The sequence below is a fragment of the Carcharhinus amblyrhynchos genome, chromosome 10, assembly GCF_965287045.1.
Source record: "Carcharhinus amblyrhynchos chromosome 10, sCarAmb.v2.hapA, whole genome shotgun sequence".
NCBI lineage: Eukaryota > Metazoa > Chordata > Chondrichthyes > Carcharhiniformes > Carcharhinidae > Carcharhinus > Carcharhinus amblyrhynchos.
The window spans coordinates 80,021,619-80,041,117 of NC_137333.1; the positions used below are offsets into that span (position 1 = coordinate 80,021,619).

The 19,499-nt window shown below is 41.5% G+C and overlaps 1 protein-coding gene across 1 annotated transcript in view; it reads right to left on the minus strand.

Moving 5' to 3' along the window:
* LOC145349105 (stAR-related lipid transfer protein 13-like) overlaps positions 1-19,499 on the minus strand; it is a 370,169-nt gene that overhangs the window by 232,486 nt on the left and 118,184 nt on the right. The window contains exon 4 of the mRNA XM_080197456.1: positions 9,120-9,153. Coding sequence (XP_080053582.1) covers positions 9,120-9,153 — 34 coding nt within the window. The remainder of the gene's footprint in view (positions 1-9,119; positions 9,154-19,499) is intronic.

Genomic DNA, 19,499 nt, shown 5'->3' on the forward strand with positions numbered 1-19,499 from the left:
TTAGAATGGGCAGAATTTTATGAGATTTATTTTATCTGTACAGCGCATGTTTGCAATAATATTGGACGATTCTATCTTAAGCATTGGTGGTATAATGTCTTCATCAATGGAAAGGTGGGCACCTGCATGAAGAACCAAATAGAGCATTCAAATGAGTGCCTGCAAGTCCTTGATGCCTTGCATTCTACAAATGCCATCTTAATCAGGATGAATGACACCCTAGATAAGGTTAGAATATCATTCATCCTGTTTAAGGTGGCATCCAGAAATGGTTACATCACTGGAGAGTTTCAGGAAGCTATGAAAACCCAAAGATAAGTTGCAAAACCCATGTCAATATTGCCCCAATTGAACGATTAACATACTGAAACTGACACCTCACCTCCCACAAGTGTGTTGCATGCACATAGCCTAACTGGAGTAATGCAGGTGTTAATGGGTTGGAGCTTGTTATCCAAAGTACTCGCATTCTTCATTGATTGCAAAATTCTTGGGCAGTTTCCACAATTGCTTCATCACAATTTTAAGCAAAAATAAATTGTATTTTGAGGACACTACATAAATTTAATTACATTACATGCTAGGCATTTTTCTTACTGTCGGCATGAAGAAGGGATTAATTCTGTTCTGCATTAGTAGCAACAAAGCATTCTCAATTGTACTTCCAGGAAAGGGAAACACAAACAGATGCACTCACCTGCATTAAAATTCCCCCAATAGTGTTTTACACTGCCACTGCTTCATAATCAAAGGCCAATGTATCTAGGTTGATTTGCCACCCCTGACAGATCACATAGTTATGACTATGGAGGACTGACTGGTTATTAGACAGGCAAATTAAATCTATACAACCAGATGAAAGAACATTTACAGCTTCCCTTTAACACTAGGGTTGTTGCAATCAATAGAAATTATGCTTAGCCAAAATCTCAAGGCTGCTTCTGCCTACTTGCAGGTTGACTGTAATACCAGCCAATGGGATTGTCCCCAGTGGTGACACCGAGAGGGCCATCTCGACAGCACTCCTGCATCAACATTTCCACTTCAGGAAGACTTCAGACAGATAGGGTCAGGTCGCAAGCTGCTCACCAACTTAAACTTGTGCCTTGGGCTCCCTGTCCTCGTTTTCTCTCCTGCTCCTTCAGCCTTGGCACATACTTCAGTTGGGTTCCTTTGAAGCTGTCTAAAGTCTTTCAGAACTTTAATAAGAAGTTTTTTAACATTTCCCTTTAATTGCCAACATCCTTATTAATTTCATGTGTGATCAAAGTTATATTTCCATTGCTGGTTTGGCTTCGACAGTTGTCCAAATCTGTACTCTTAAGTTACTTATTTATCAACTGACTTTAAACCCAGGCTTGAGCAGAACCATTCCATTCCAGTTCATCTAAAACTCATGAACTGTCATTCTGAAATAAATTACTCCAACACTGGAAAATCATATCTCTAAAGTTTTCAACATCCAAGATGACATTGGAAGCAAGGACTGGAATTACAGTCGTTTTGAAATTTTTTTTCCACATACCAAAAATCTAAAAGTTCCTTACTCAAAGATAACTTAAAATTGCTTTGTGAATGTAAATATAGAAATGTTTCTGTAATCTAGCCAAAAAAAAATCTAAAACTCAAAAACTTTCAATTCCATTGATCAGTCAGAAGTTTTTCAGGACAGATCTTCCACCGAAGCAGATAATGGAATGGGATATTTTAAATTATGGAAATGGCTTGCTGCCACTCCACTTGGCTTGCAAAAGCTTGAAGCACGTCCTGTGAATCCACAAAGGGGGAACCAGAAGCCCTGATTGAGTTGAGAAAAATGCTGACAACCTTTTCTGCAATCTCAGAGGGGACTGAAGGGCCAGATTTGCCCCTACAGGAATGATTACAATTGCATTGACTTTACTCAGTGCAGGACTATGGCCAGAATTTTATTGCCCCCCAGTCTGGAACAGGTTCTGATATGGGCGGAGGGAGGGGAGCATAAAATAGCATGGACGGGATTTCCTCTGGGATGTCCGCTCCAACCTGGACGAGATTTTATGGTGGGGCGGACAGGGCCTCCAACCGGAAGCCCACCCTTGCCTTTTCCCACTCAACCTCAATTTTTAGGTTGGCGGCACTTGACTGAAGGTGGGAAACATAAAATAATATCACCCTCAACCTCTGGCAGGAAGGGAAGGGTGAGCCTCAATTGGAAAGCCTGTTCAGGAAATGGTGAACTCTGGCCCTCCCTCCCCTCCCCAACCTACCTCCCACTCCTTAATTGACACTGTGGTTGGCCCCCTGATCACCCCAGTGGCATCTCCCACCTTTCCCTCCCTGGGACCCTGATACTTACTTGGTGTGGTCTGGGGATGCTTCCAGCTTTGTGCCTGGATGGGCTGGACAGCTGTCAGCCAATCTGATTGGCCGACAACTCTCTGAGGAGGGACTTCCATCCAAGTTTTGGTCACCACATTACAGGATTGTTCTGGAGGGAGTGCAGAGAAAGTTTACAAGAATGCTGCCAGGGCTAGAAAAGTGTAGCTATGAGTAGAAATTGGACAGATTGGGGTTATCTTCCTTGGAACAAACAAAGCTGAGGGTTGACTTGATAGTGATGCACAAAATTATGAGGGAAAGATATTGGCTGGAACTCTACCACCATGTCCCACCATAAAATCTCATCCAGGTTAGAACGGATGCTATTATATGCTTCTGCTCCCTCCCCCCATATCAGAACCTGTTCCTATCTTGGGGGGGCAATAAAATTCTGGCCATAGCCCATAACCGGAGCAGGCAAGGGTCCGACAATAGAAATCTCCATTGATCTCGGGTGAGTCTTGCCCAAGTGAGGCCGTAAAATCCCGCCCATAGAGTGGACAGAATAAAATTGTTTCTCTTGGTGGAGAATTCTAGAACCAGGGGCATAGATTCAAGATAAGTGGCAGTAGGTGTAGAAGGGACATGAGGAACAATTTTTTTATGCAAAGGGTGGTGGATGTCTGGAATTTGCTGCCTGAGTTGTTAGTGGAGTTAGAGACCCTAAATGTTTTTAAAAAATACCTGGATTTGCCACTTAAGTGCTGTAAGCTACAGGGGCTTACAGGTTCGGGAAGGTGGGATTAAAATGGGTGCCTGGATATCTTGTGCTGGCACGGACAAAGTGAGTTGAATGGCCTCCTTCTGTGCTGTATCTTTTCTGTGGTTCTAACTGTAGATGAAGTTTCTATCAGTTGCTAATTGGTTGAGGGTGAAATGGCAGCAGGCCTGTTGGAGTCTCCAGAGATGCATTTCTCACAAACATTTAGGATGCTAGGCATCCTAAGGATGGATAGTCTTAACCACCCTGCACATTCAGGCCTACGTTTACTTTCATGCCGCGTGAGTCCCATCAGTATTATCAGAAACACTTGCACTAGAATTCACACCTCAGTTTAGGGACAAATCCAAATTACTATCACTACATAAGGAGGGTGAACCAAAGAAGCATTTGGACTCCCAGAATTGGATTTTCTTTGGGAGCTTTTATTGGGGTACCTTAAATTCTAATACAACTTCACCAGAGTCCTACAGTCAAGGAATGAACTTCTTATCCTCTCATCAGCTTTCCAACTCTCACTGATAGGGCAGAATTTTACCAAAATTTGTCAGTGTTAGAAACTGGGGTGTATCTCTCCATATTTACAACTGAGCTTTCAGACCTGAATTTTTGGCACTCAGTGCACACAGAATCTGCGGTTGGTTTGCGCCATCACTCTGACTGAGTGGGGCGTGATCTTTAAAGGGTGCCCTGATATGCATTGAAAATCCCTAACCCCGTCCCCCAACTGACAGAGAGGACCCTCTCACACGGGGATCAGGGCAATCCACCAACCCCCTCCCACAACCATGCAAGTATCAGGGGAACCACCCCCATCATCACCACACAAGTATTGGGGGCACATCCCGGGACACATTTCCCCCCCTCCCACCACTAGTTGGTAGAGGTTGCGGAAGGTACTGTTGAAGTAGCCTTTGTGAGTTTCTGCAGTTCACCTTGTAAATGATACACACTGCTGCCACTGTGTGTTGGTGGTGGAGGGAGTGGATATTGAAGGTGGTGGATGGGGTGCCAATCAAGTGGACTGATTTGTCTTGGATGTTGTTGAACTTCATGAGTATTGTTGGAGATGTACTCATCCAGGCAAGAGGAGAGTACTCCACCGCACTTCTGACTTGTGCTTGGTGGATAGTGGACAGGCATAAGGGAGTCAGGAGGTGAGTTACTGTCTGCAGAATTCCCAAACTCTGACCTGCTCTTTCAGCCACAGTATTTAGATGGTATGGTTCAATTTCTGGTCTATGGTAACCACCAGGATGTTGATAATGGGGAATTCAGCGATGGTAATCAAGGGGAGATAGTTGGAATCTCTCCTGTTGGAGATGGTCATTTCCTGGTATTTGTGGCATGAATGTTACTCGCCACTTGTCAGCCCAAGCTTGTTGTCCAGTTCTTACTGGATATGGGCATATGTTTCATTATCTGAGGAGTCACAAATGGCGCTGAGCATTGTGCAATCAATATTTTTCAGTTTTACCAATTTTAGGTATACACAGCTTTATTTGTGCTGGAAAATCGATAGATAGGATAAATAATCTCCTGACTATCAGAAACAATGAATGGATTTGATGTACATTATACAGTGCAGTACATTTTGACTTGAGGAAGTCATTCGCTCATTTTACAGAAAATTAATTGATAATTCACTATCAGCTGTTTTACTCATAGTCAAAACTCATTCCTAATTCAGGACTGGAAATGTGATATGATACAGAATTCAGGTAATCTGAGCAGATGTTGCACTTTTATACGGCAGCCAACTCAAATCTTATCCAATTCCAAACTGTCAATAATGAGAACTTTGGCCCAAAGTCATTTACTGTTTCTTCCTATTGAGAAACACTGGCGCTTCCATTCAGAAGCACCTTACCTGATTGCAAATTGAACAGACAGGATTCAAGTATTTCAAGGCACTGTTGGTGCGTTACAAATTAAACATTACCTGTTTAGGATAATTGATTAGTAGAAGACATGACTCAAGTGAACCACATGAAAATTTTCTCCCTTTCCTTGGATCTGAGCTGCCTGACTGAAATATTATATCATTATATATTAGCATATCACTGTAGCTATTTCCTCAGGCCAGTTATTACCATTGGCATTGCACTCAGGGTTATGCACATACTGCCGAATATGTAATTAAGTAATCATGCAACTCAAGGCTCTAATAGTACAACTGTCTTTTAAAGGTGCCTCAAGATGTGCATTTCCAAGCTTTTTGAGTGTTAACCTACAAAACACTAAAGTCAAGACAAACAATTAATCTGTTATATTATTAAAACAACAAACTAAATTACAAAGGAATAATGATAGGAATTAACTCACTTAATTCAACCAACACTTGTTTGGTGTTCCACTACAAATAATGAAAACACATGAGTAGGTCATTCTTCTTGACTGAAACAAAGTAACATTCAACTACCCTGCTGCCTTTTAACTTTCAAAACTAGTGAAATCTTGCCCTAGTAGATTTCCACTAGATAATCTGACTGTCAATCTGTTCTTGTCTTTTTCCCTCTCCCTATATTCCCAATCTGAGGGAGCAGCCTGACAACTGTTGTTGAGTGATCACGATCAGGGGCCTCAGAACACAATTAGAATGAGGTGTTTATTGATCGCTTAGACAGGCTACAAATTGCTTATTCGTTTTGGTCATTAGCAAAAATACTACAGTGCCAGTGTATTAACATTTTAACTACTTTTCATCTTGATGTTTTTAAAAATACTTTTGTACACACGCTTTGCTTTAGAATGTAATTCACCTTTAGAATCTTCCTGCAGAAAAAAGATCAAAAAAATCCTGATAAAATGCACAAACTTACTTAAATCTAAGGAATTTAATGTCAGGGAGTCCTGAGACTGGAACTGACAGCCTTCTTCATAGAGAGGCAAACCTTCAAATTCTGGCGTTACTGGGTTTTGCCATCCTCCAGCATTCACGTGTGTTTCTAAACAACATAATAATTACGCTTACTGAATCTATAAACCTCTATTCAAATCAGAAGTGGCAAATGTGCAACCTGAACTATTTGAAAACATTTGCACAGGAAGATGATTGGAAAGGGTGCGAAGTGAGGTACTAAAGTGCTGACATTCTTATGAATGCTTGGTGTACACAACAGGATGAACCACATTAATCTGTAGCTACTTGTCTCACTCTTCACTCGATACATTAGATTAAAAGTGTAGATTGTGGCACTCTTGAGGTGCACTTACTGATGGGTCTGAGAGGTCACAGTGATTAATATGCCCAGGTGAATTGTAACTGTGCTTCTCTGGGTAACTCTGTAAATCATAGACCTTTTGGCTTACAAATCAATTGATCAGGAATTGTAAATGAATACTGTTTGAACTTATTTTTGATAGCTGAAAATAATTCTTCTTTTGTTTGCATTGTAGTTGTGCTGCTGAAGCAAAGAATGAAATATTGACTAGCTGGGAAGATAAATTTCCAGAATTCTGTTGGAAAATAGTACATATCCATTCAAAGATCCATTCAACTTGGAATTGTTGAAAGGCTATTGGCTGGTGTGAAAATAGGATTTCATTTTGACTTGCCAAGAGTTAAGTTGTCACTTGCCAACTGAAGTTATTGAAAAGTTAAGATGAGAAAATAAATTATAATAGGTACGAAGGGACAGCTCACTGGGCAAACCCACTGTGTGATATAGCCCTGAACCACATATACATAGGTAGGTCCCAGATTCAATAGCATGTTTCTGCTGAATTAACTTTGGAACAGCAGGTGCTTCATGCTGTACTGGTCTCTGTTATTACTCTGTTTTAAATGTTCTGAGGCAAGAACTTGACTTTATTGGGATGCCTCCCACAAATACTCACTGGCTACGCTCACATATGCACAGTGTAGCAATCCTGGGTGTCAGTATCATGCCTGGGTTCCATGGATCCAGCATTGCTATGGTGTTATAATGGGAGATACATCACATTGGAAAATTTTCCAATCATTAACACTTTATTTGAATGCCAGTAAAAATCATGTAAGACACAGTAAAGCATGGAAAGGCTGTAGACGGACATTAGTTTCTGCTCAATTCTTTCTGCAATCCAACAAACAGGAAGCAGAATGCCAACCATACAACTGAAGAATAAGTTGAGAAAAATGGAGAAGGAAAATAAATATGTATATCCTTACAAGATTGGAAAAGCAAACAGGCTAATAAAGTACATCCACTGAATCCCTACAGTACAGAAGGATGCCATCAAGTCTGTACCAATCACAATCTCACCCATATCTCTGTGCATGTACCTTAGTTAGTTCCCCTGACATTAAGGGGCAATTTAGCATGGCCAATCTACCTAACCCTCACATCTTTGGGCTGTGGGAGAAAACCAGAGTATCTGGAGGAAACCCACACAGATACAGGGAGAATGTGCAAACTCCACACAGAGAGTCACCCAAGCCAGGAATCAAACCCAGGTCCCTGGTGTTTTGAGGCAGCAGTGCTGAGCACTGTGCCACTGTACTGTCCAGTGGTCTATAAAAGGTCCAAAAGGGACCAATAAAATATAGTACAGCATAGCAATGAAGGGATAAATTTAATAGAGATAGGTAGAACTTGCTAATTTTTATGCCTATCAAGGTCAGGTCTCGTGAACGGGACTCCTCCCCTTTCAGGTACTGTGTCAGTATCAAGCATTCCCAAGTATGCTATATCATATCCAGAGTAGAGTTCCTCTGACTACTCAGTTGTACTCTGACCAATCCCAGAAATGCATCCTGACTGCAATATTATGACATTGTTTTTGGTTTTTACAATGTTCCCATGGCCTCTCTGAATGTTAGGATTGTCAATTGGATTCCATGTATTCCTGGCAGTTTAATACTATGACTCACTGGTGTTCCAATCAACACATTCAATCTTGTGACATACTGCCCTCCCAACCAATTGGAAAGCAAAAAGATTCATTACCTTTCTGGATATGCTTGACTGTTAGCCAATGAGCCCTTTTCCCCCAATTTTCAATATCCTTTGATCCGGTAAAGAGCAATGTTTCAAAGAAAATGAAAAGAAAAACAATCTTCTTTAATGTCTCTATGACATTGCTCCAGGGTTGTATACAGCAGTATCCTGGTGAGTGATCTTCATCTTCTGGAGACTGACCAAAAAAAAATTTAATCTGTCAGAATGTCTCAAGATCTGATCTGAAAATTTGACTCCACATCTGGGTTTCAGTCAGACCCCGAAATTCTGACAAATTATAGGAAAGTTCCATCCAACATCTAAACAAGGAAATGTTCTCAGAAATGTGTTTAGCAGGCGTCATTTCTGGATGTAAATGCATTAAATGTGAAGGTGGAGCAAAACAAATGAAATAATTCTACCTCATTTTAGCCTTGAAAAAGTTAAAAAAAACAAGATAATTCTGTCAAAATGATAGTTTGGAAGAGCTTCCTTGATTTCAATAAGCTTTATAATACTATAGACTTTGATTTAGAAGTGGTTAGAGATCATTTAAAACAGATACATATTTTTCTATACATTATAATGTTCTGGCTAGGACTTACACAGCGCGTCTACTGTGCAGAAAGAGGCCGTTTGGCCCACTGAGTCTGCACCGACTGTTCAAAAGAGTAATTTGCCCAGGCCCACCCCTCAACCTATTCCCTGAACCCCATGCATTTACCATGGCTAATCCACCTAACCTACACATACTTTGGGCTTGAAATAGATAATACTTCTGCTCAAAGAGGCTTGTCAACTTATAGCTAAACAGGTTCAAAAATAAGGCTGCATTGCAGAAATTTATATTTCCTGCAGAAGAGGAAGAAAATGTGGTCGATTGTTCAGATTCAGATAAGAATAAAACAACAAAGTTTTGCCAGAAAAGTATTCTTATTCCTACTAGTTTTGAAACCATTCACAAAATGTGAAAAAGGAAATTTCAGCGGTTGCAGTACTTACTACTGGGTGGAAAAATTATACAGCATATTCCCTCCTTGTGCATAATTCATTAAAAGCTTTTCAGGTAAGAAAATGAGCGGACACCACAAGATTCTTAAAGAGATCCAACTCACCAGCCATCTCCTGGCTCAACTTCAGTGGCAGTGCCTGAAAGAAAAGATGTAATTTTCAATTTAACTTGATCAAGGTCCAGCTGAATTTAAAAGGTAAGACATCTGAAGACAACTAGGTAACAATGCTTGAGATTGTTGGTGACAGTGCTGATGCCCCACTATGCCCTGTGGAATTGCACAGTTATCCAGGTAATACAAGTTCAAATCCAACACAAAATTCACAATGTCCTGTGCTCGAATCATTAAATATGGATAGCTCAGAGCTGGACAAAGACATCTTTGTATATGTGGCAAAGTTAGAAACTGAAGCAGAGTTACCATTACCAGATCTGTGAGCTCAATTGTTACTCTCAAAGTAACTCTCTTTCTTAATTGTTTATCTCCCAGTGTTTGTTGTGTTTTTCAATTATCAGATGGATTCAATTTGCTGTGCAACTGATATCAGATTGCCAATACTGGACGTTCAGCAACCACCCAAGATGTAGCAAGCAGCTGTACATAATGAAGTTCAGAGTCTGTCTGTTGTGTTCTGCTCCAGGGCGGATCCGAAATCAAGTTTCAAATATGAGATTCTCAAGTTATTTACTGGCTGATTCCTCATGCTTCCATTGATCCCTCATTGTTTTTATCTTTGGAACAGCTTCTCTTAGAACAAGGCTTAAGAGCCACATTTACCCTTTACGATCAGCCAGCCATCCCATCAGACACAAGTAAACCGATTGTATTTCAACCCAGTAGAAATTCAAGATATTCTGGTTTGATTTGGTCTACACTTGAAGAATCCGCACAACAAGATCACTTGCACTTTGATTTTGAAGATTAACATTTCAACAACTGTAGGAAGACTACCTGATAGAGCTGGTCTTAACCACTCGTACTACAGATCAGCTGAAGTGCAAATGCTTGGTTAACTTTAAACATAATTTTAAAAATATAGAAACTAGTAGAGATAATACACCACAGTCACAAATAGGAAAATCAACTAACTAAAATAATGCACTCACTCAACTCTACATAAAAATAAATCATCCAAATAAAAAGAACTGATTTAAATGAGTTCAAATTGTAATATTTTGCTGTTCTTAGTCCCCACCTCCCCTTCCTTTTGCCAATTTTTTCCCTACATTTTACAAATGTTGCTGAATTTAGTACTCGCTGCCTCCTCAGTACTCATTCATTCAGATTCCAGCTAGTGCTCAATGTTACGAAATGTATCAAACCCACGCAGGAAAAATGAGTCACAAGAGCCTCAGAGTTCAAAGCCTAGTTTTGTTGATCTGACTGTAATGTATTTCATCTGTACAGATCCCTTGTTGAGATTGCTGCCAAGATGTTTTTCTTTACAGTAGTGAAGCCATTCAGAAGTCATTTTTCAGACTTCTGGCAAAGATCAAGTGCAAGTTCCAAGTTACGAATTTTTGTGGAGAATTTCTGGATGTCGATGTGGATTTCAGAGTGACATGGATGATGAGAAAGAAGACAGAAAAGAAAACAACATGTGAGCTCTGCTGCTATTGGTGGAGCTTCATGCTGGACTAAGCCTCTGGTTTGGACCTAAAGTCACTACAGCTTCGTTCGAGCTCTGGCTGCGTCACATTCCCAAGCTCCAGGCCAGGGTGTGCAGAACACAGTCAGGGTGACAGTGAAGACTCTCACTAACTTTTACAGATGCTCCATAGAAAACATTCTTTCTGATTGTATCACAGCTTGGTATGGCTCCTGCTCTGCCCAAGACTGTAAGAAACTACAAAAGCCCAATCCATCACGCAAACCAGCCTTCCAGCCATCTGTCTACACTTCCCGCTGTTTCAGCAGAGCAGCCAGCAGAATTAAGGATCCCACGCACCCTGGACATTCTCACTTCCACATTCTTCCATAGGGAAAAAGATGCAAAAGTCTGAGGTCACATACCAACCGACTCAGAACAGCTTCTTCTTTGCTGTCATCAGACTTTTGAATGAACCCATCTTGCATTAAGTTGATCTTTCTCTACACTCTAGCTATGACTGTAACACTACATTCTGCACTCTCTCGTTTCCTTCTCTATGAACGGCATGCTTTGTCTGTCTAGCGCACAAGAAACAATACTCCTTAGTGTATACTAACACGTGACAATAAAGCAAATCAAATCAAATCAAGATATCAGAATAATACTTATCCACGGACCTAGCTGTGAAGTGGCTACTGTTTGATTGCTGTGGATTTGAAGCTGCGTATATCTTCTGCTTACAAGATTTCCCCAGCAGTGGATACTTAGACGTCACCTTCAGAAACATTGCAGGATGCATCAAGCTTCTGAAGGTGTTCAAGGAGAAAGGCGACTGGGACCCCTGTCCATCCTGACTGTGGGGCCTTTGTTTAACTACCATCATAGTGGAACTGGGTTGTCACCTTCCACCTGGGCAACCCCTACATCTCTGTGGTGGATGTTCCTCAACAGATATATCAAACTGAATAGCAACAGAGTTGAAGTCAAAGAAGCTAATGATATTTGGACCAGCAAATGACAAATTAAGGCGACCTTGAAGATGGATGTGAATGGAGCCATCCTGCACCCTCCCTCCAGCTTCACCATTGGGGGAAGTCGAGGTTATCTCTTCTGTGCGGGGCAGCAAACAGTGTGTTAAACTTGTGGCAAAATGGGACACGTTGCTGCTAACTGCAGCACCACCTTCTGTAGAAACTGCAAGCAGGTGGGCACACAACAAAAAACTGTAGAGAAAGTAAGTGCTGCAACTGTTTTAGAGAGGCCAGCCATCTTTATGTTGCCTGCCCAAAATGGATGTTACATACGTACAAATGATCAGTGGGGGAGCAACTAAATAGGTTACCACAAGGGAGACTCATGTGCCCTCCTCCAACAACAACAAATACACTGCTGCACAAGGCGCTGCAAAAGAAGGCAAGGCTCCTGGACAAAGGGAGGAAGTCCCAGAACACCTTGACAAAACATCTCCATGTACATTGGAAAAGGAAGAATCAATGGAAGAGGATGTAGCAGAACAAGAAGGGCCCTGGCTAACAGTGACCAGCAAAACTTGTAAGTAGAAAGCACTAAAGAAATTAAATGTCATTGTTCTGGTAAACAGTAAACAATGCAAGGCGTTCGATAAGGTCCCCCATGCAAGGCTTATTGAGAAAGTGAGGTGGCATGGGATCCAAGGAGACATTGCTTTGTGGATCCAGAACTGGCTTGCCCACAGAAGGCAAAGAGTGTTTGTAGATGGGTCTTTTTCTGCATGGAGGTCGGTCACCAATGGAGTGCCCCAGGGATCTGTTCTGGAACCCTTGCTGTTTGTGATTTTTATAAATGACCTGGATGAGGAAGCAGAAGGATGGGTTGGTAAGTTTGCTGATGACACAAAGGCTGGAGGTGTTATGGAGAGTTTGGAGGGATGTCAGAAGTTGCAGCAAGACATATATAGGATGTCGGATAAGTGTGTGGTGGTTCATTTTGGCAGGTCAAATGGGATGAAGGAATATAATATCAATGGTAAGACTCTTAGCAGTGTGGAAGATCAGAAGGATCTTGCGGTCTGGGTTCTTAGGACTCTAAGATCGGCTTCGCATGTAGAGGATGTGGTTAAGAAAGTGTATGGTATACTAGCCTTCATCAACTGAGGAACTGAGTTTAGGAGTAGGGAGATAATGCTGCAGCTGTATAAGACCCTGGTCAGACCCCACTTGGAGTACTGTGCTCAGTTCTGGTTGCTTCATTACAGGAAGGACGTGGAAGCCATTGAAAGGGTGCAGAGGAGATTTACAAGGATGTTGCTTGGATGGGGTGGCATGCCTTATGAGGATAGGTTGAGAGAGCTTGGTCGTTTTTCCTTGGAGAGATGATGGATGAGAAGTGACCAGATAGAGGTGTATAAGATATTGAGAGGTATTGATCGGGTGGATCCTCAGAGGCTTTTTCCCAGGGCTGAAATGGCTGCCACAAGAGGACACAGGTTTAGGGTGCTGGGGAGTAGATACAGAGGAGATGTCAGGGGTAACTTTTTTATTCAGAGGGTGGTGTGTGTGTGGAATCAGCTGCCGGCAGTGGCGGTGGAGGCGGATTCGATAGGGTCTTTTAAGAGACTTCTGGATATGGGACTTAGTAAGATTGAGGGTTATAGATAAGCCTAGTAGGTAGAGATATGTTCGGCGCAACTTGTGGGCCAAAGGCCCTGTTTGTGTTGTAGTTTTTCTGTGTTCTATGTTCTATTTTCTAATGGTTGTTTTCAGCTGTCACCTCCAATGTCACTTCCTGCTGAGATGAAGAAGGACAAGTTGGCCTCTGCTGGCAAAATAAGTGGCTAAGCACCAAAGCTGTTTTGGGAGTCACAGAGCCCCCAGACCACAGGTGATGAAGATAGTGAAAGCCCTGAGAATGCCAACCACCAGGTGATGGGAGCAGCAATGCAAACAACAAACCCCAGACCCTGGAAAATAACTGCAAGGGTGCACACCAGCTCCAGGAAACTGGGAGCAGCAATGTCCGATACAAAGATCAGTCTACAGTACAACACCCACTGAGGGAAATGCAGAACTCCATGGATACAAAGTCTCAACAATGTCACCCAGTTGATACAGGTCTGAAGCTAAACAAGACTATTTTCTCAGCCCTGAAACCATGCAACAGTTTGTGAATGCCACAGGTTCGAAGATAACATCCAACAACTTGAACCTGCAATTGAGTAGACGCCGGACATTCTGTAGAGCAAATTTACATTTTCAAATGGGTTTAAAAATGGAATCAATTAAAATGTGAAGCATTAAAGCTATTTCCCAATGTGTTGCTGACTTTGGTTAGCTGGCCAAAGTCAAGGTCAACCCGCAGTTCCTGCAGAAGTGTGGGATACTGCACCACAGCAGCTACAGATGGTGGTGGAGCTAGTGGTCCCACAGGCAATCCATCTGGTCAGGAGGAAACAACGGCCATTCCTTTGGTCTGGGTATTCTGCTGTGAGGTGGCAACTTCACCATCATCGAAGTTAAGTGTGGTATTTTTAAAGAATAGGCTTGCAGGAACTTTTAAAGGATAGGCTTGGAGACCACAAAAGATCCAAACAAACAAGAGCTTTCTTGGAAAAGTGTTTACAGGCTGTAAGGATAGACTGCCTGTTTGCTGACACAAAAGACCGATGACATCATCAGAATTTAAGGAATCGGTCCCTTAGATTGACCTTGTTCCATCTGGAACCAACATAAATACACAACACTATCCTCCCCCTTTTAAATCAGAGCCCCCTGCAACGAAATAAACTAAACAATCAAACTTTGCAATATGACCAATTAATAAACACAACAGTCAATAGGTTAGACATTTCAGAGAACATGATTTCTGGCTGGTTGTCAGTGAGACTCGGGTGTCTGCTTTTTCATGTTGACTGCAACCTCTGGTGTTTTTGGTTTAGTCTGGATCTCCACCCTGGTTGTCTTCACCAGAGTCGATGTAGCGTGTGGAGAGGGACTTGGTGTGGAAATGCTCTGAACTGAATTACTGTCTTCCCCAATTGTTTTGGGTATTATCTGATTTTCAGTTATGTCCAGGTCTTCACTTGGCACAGCTTGTTGTGGACTTGATTCTGTCCCTAGCAAATTTGTTCTGGAGCTGAAGTTGGAACAACACAGATTTTGTTTCACTCATTTGTGAGACATGGGCATCATTGGCTGGCCAGCATTTATTGCCCATCCCTAGTTGCCCAAGGGCAATTGACAGTCAATTACATTGCTGTGGCTCTGGAGTCACATGTAGGCCAGACCAGATATGAAGACAGGATTTCCTTCCCTAAAGGGCATTAGCGAACCGGATGGGTTTTCCCGATGTTCGACAATGGTTTCAAAGTCATCAGTAGATTTTTTATTCCAGTCTTTTTTATTGAATTCAACTTCTGCCATTTGCAATGGGGGATATGATCCTGGTTCCCCAGAGCATTAGCTGAGTATCTGGATTAATAGTCCAGCGATAATACCATCATTGAGTGACAAAATATTCCATTCATCTGCTGGGCAATCCACCATACTATGCACGGGGGTAGAATTATTTATTCTGCTGCTTCTGGGTAGGACCTGCTTGTTTTTACAATTGAGCCTCAAATATCCTTTCTTCCAGATGTGAAGCACTGTGTTACTCTAAATTTACATGTACTGGGGAGTGACTTCCCCCACACTGATAGCACACTGCATTACTCCTAGGCTATCGTTTAAATCTTACAAACTTTGTGACACTACAGGCTCCTGTATTTACATCTCTACTTAAAACAGCGTTCTTATTCCTGGCGCTACTACTGCAGGCAGTTTCCCGCCCTAATTGGTGGACCTTGTTGTTCTGTGCACTTTATAGGTCGTGGGTGCTCTTCTTAGCAGTCTCCATCAATGATGTCATTTCCAGCGCCTTTTTTTGAAGTTAATTCTGGTTCAGCCAACAGTTATTTCTGTATACCTGCATTGTTTACACCACGTACCAATCGGTCCATTGACATGTTATTCAATGCTGACCCAAAATCACAATGATCTTTGATTTGTCTTAGCCTTGCTACAATGGGAACAATGTTCTCCCCTAGGGCTCTCTCCTGGGCTCTCCCCCGGAGTCAAATTCATATCTTTGTAATATTTCTGAAAGCTTAAGGTGGCAATGCCCCTTTGCTAGCTCAATGATCTCTGCAAATATTTTCAGGCTGGGAGCATTTGGGATATTCAGCTCAAGTTATACATCTGGGTCCCACATGCAGTCAGCAATATAACTTTGTTCTTATCCCCTCGCCCCTCTATTTTACTAGCATGGAAAACATATTCCAAATGCTCCACATACTGCACCCAGTCTTCTGCAGCAGCTTCAAAAGCTTCTAATTTTCAGAAGCCAGCATGTCTACTTTCTTCAGTTCTGCAGGATGGGCTCGATTGGACTTGTTCTGCAACTCTTGCAAAAGACCTTTCCTTCACATTTTTCATTGCAATCTGAGTTGCTGTTGTTTTCCTCATTGCCAATGTAGTAAATGCAATGATTGTCGACCACCAGTTAGCTAACGAACAACAATGGGTTTATTCCTATTTACGATTGTTTATGGACTGCTGCAATCGATGTATTCATTCTCAGCTGTAGGATTGATCTGGCTGCAAAAGCCCACACTTTGCCTCAAGATCCCCACATTTGATCCCTATTGGACAATTAAGCTACATGACCTTTCCGATACACGCCTCTTGAAGGGGCTAGCTACCACAGTTACATACAGTTCTTTCATTCCCTTCTATTATTTACCAGTAAAATGTGTTTGAAGAGTTTATTTTTTGTTTGGGCATTAATGAAGGGTCATTCATCAGCCCTGTATTTAACAAAATCATTTATCTAACTTACATTAAGCCATTCCTGGTCCCTGTCTCGATTAGCAATTGGTCTTATTATGGACATTAAGATGGATGAATACTTGGAGAAACTACAACATTGGATAACAAACTTGACATAGGCGGTAGAAAATGTTGAATAAATTAATTACAGTTTTCCCATAGCAAATAATAAGCTAAATTTGCACACATGGATAAAATATAATAGAAATTCAAAACAGCTGTTGGATATTAAGAAAATGAACTCTGAAGAACAAAAAGAAAACTCCCAAATTTCTTGTTGGTGACAATTTGGCTTTATGGTTTTATTGACTGCTGTTTGACAATAATAACAATTTAGAAAGCTTCAATTTCATTTCTTTATTTGTGGAATGTAACATATATCAAAATTTGTTATGAGGATACTGGCAGGGAATTAGTGAGCAAAATGTTTTTTTTTAAAGTGGACATGCTTGTGGGCAAATGTGGGCATGGATATGACAAATGGTTTTGTCTTTAGTGAGAATATGTTAAAGGGGCTTATGAGGATGATTATTTCATTGGGATATTGGGGTATATTTTCTAGTATTGAAATATATTTCAGAGATAACCTTAATAACTTATGCATGATGAGCTTCTTGCTCAGATTATGTCTACCTGTGGGTGCTTGCCAAAATGCGTAGAGGAAGAACATTGCATGTATCATTAGCACTTAAAGATCGCAGGCCATAATTAAACAGTAATTAAGGCAAATGTTTGTCTGTGGAGCCTCAGATATTTGTCCCATTCCAAAAGCTGCATTTCTTTCTCAGCCTTTTCAAAGCCTGTACAAGGGGATCATAATGGCTGAAAAAATAAACAAGGAAAGGTGAAGATTGGAAAGAGAAGGATGGATTTCTATCCCTTTATTCTGGAATAGAGTGGTAACAAGGGGAGTATTGCAGTATACCAATTACTACTCCTTTCTGATGTTAATACCCCCACTGCTATTCCCCTGTTGAGTCACTTTACTGTTGGCCAGAACATCTGTCTGTTCCAGGTGAGTGCTTCCTTAAGTTATGTAAATTGGGATCATATGTCATACATACAATTGGTGATGCAATTATCAGGTGCCAAGGAAATGACCACATACTGTTCACATTCCACCCACTGGAATTAAATAATGGAGTGGTATAACCAGTGGTTCTTAAAAGGACTGCTTCAGCCCATTTGAAAAAACAGCAAGCAAGACTTTTTAAATGTTTTTTTGTTACTTCCTGATGCCTAACTTTGTGTCACTTTCTGGCATTGCTTCTACCTCTCCTTTAAGGTTGCATAAATGGCTCTGCACTGTGGAGGAGCTGCTGAATCTTTTATTCACAAGTTGCCTGTCATCACTGATCCATTTCTGGAAATTCATCAAGATTATGCAAATAAGTGCCAACTATGAAAATAGTTCAGCATTCACACAGACTCCAGGCAGGCAATAGGTTTGCAGCGGGCACTTCCGACATGATGATCTTGATACATGGAACTTCACTCCAGGATATGTGGGCAATAATTTGCATCCTTTAAGATCAATCATTCTTGCTAATTTAAATTTGATTTGTCAGGGCATGCTGTACCTTGCATTACGAAGCATTCGCAGTCCCTGATTGGATGTGAAAGTTTTTTATTCTAAGAGCTACTTTAATAGAACCCATCTTTGTTTAAGAATTTCTTTTTATCCTGAAGTTTTATAAATGTTACTATTACAGCAGCTTTCTGGTTATTGATTGTTGACATTTTTATTGCTGAAGAAAGGGATTGGGGAGGGGGCCTGGGGAGATGTGATGGGTGTGCTCTGTGGCACTGATCTCCATAGCATTCTGCTCCCACTGCATGTGTTTGGAGAATCTCTTGGCCCCTTAGGTCTCTTCTCCTTTCCAATTCCTCCACCAATATCTCCTATAACATTGGAGAACCTGATTGTCCATACTCTCCCAAGATCACTATTCTTCTCTCTTCTCTTGTTAGGGCGGCATGGTAACACAGTGGTTGCATTGCTGCCTCACAATGCTGAGGACCCAGGTTCAATTCCAGGCTTGGGTGAGTGTGGAGTTTGCACGTTCTTCTTGAGCCTGCGTGGGTTTCCTCCAGGTACTCTGGTTTCCTCCCAGAGTCTAAAGATGTGCAAGTTAGGCGGGTTGGCTATGCTCAATTGCTCCTTAGTGTTGAGGGGATATGTGGGGTTACAGGGATAGAGCCTGGGTGGCATTGTTGTCAGTGCAGGGTCTATGAGCTGAATGGTCACCTTCGACACTGTGGTGATTCTATAATTCTATGATTTCCAACATTACAATAAAGCATTTTTTGATCTGGTGAGGCCTAGACAATAACTCACAGACATAGGGTTAGCCAACTTAATGGTTTTTGTCAGCAGAAAGATCCAATTTAAAATTAATTAATAGCCATGAGGATATATTTTTATAAAAATATAGTGTTAGGTTCCGTTCTATCATATCAGGATAATTAGAGGTAGATCAGGGACTTTTCAGGCCAATCATGGCGACCTTTGCCCATTTGTGAACTTACACAATACACAGTGAACAATGATCTGCTCAAGATTGCCATTGTCTTGCAAGATTGCTTTGATACTCTCAATTTCTGTGTCAAGCTTGTAAGATGAGCAAATGGCTAGGACTCTATTCGCCCAAGCTGGAGTGATAAAGAGCCTTGCCCCCTGGGGGTTCTGCAGGATGTATGCATCATAGGAGCTGCCAGGGTACCTAGTACAGACCTGCAAAATCTGTGTCTTGTGGTTGCAAACAATCTGGATGCTGACGGAGTGAGTGCTCTTTTTGATAATGAAGGGACCCAACTAACCCAACAGCACCTTTACAGTTGCATGTGTGCAATCTATGGCACCATAGATGTGAGGAAGCCCAGCAATCATAAAAAAGCCTCTGCCTTGCTCAGCCTGGCTGGCTTCATCAATCTGGAAATGAATTAAATTCATCATCATGGAGGTCATGCATCTCCAGAAAGGTGGAGCTTCCTCTAACATGTCCAGGTAGCTGGAGCTTTGTCTCTTGAACATGACTGCAGGATAGT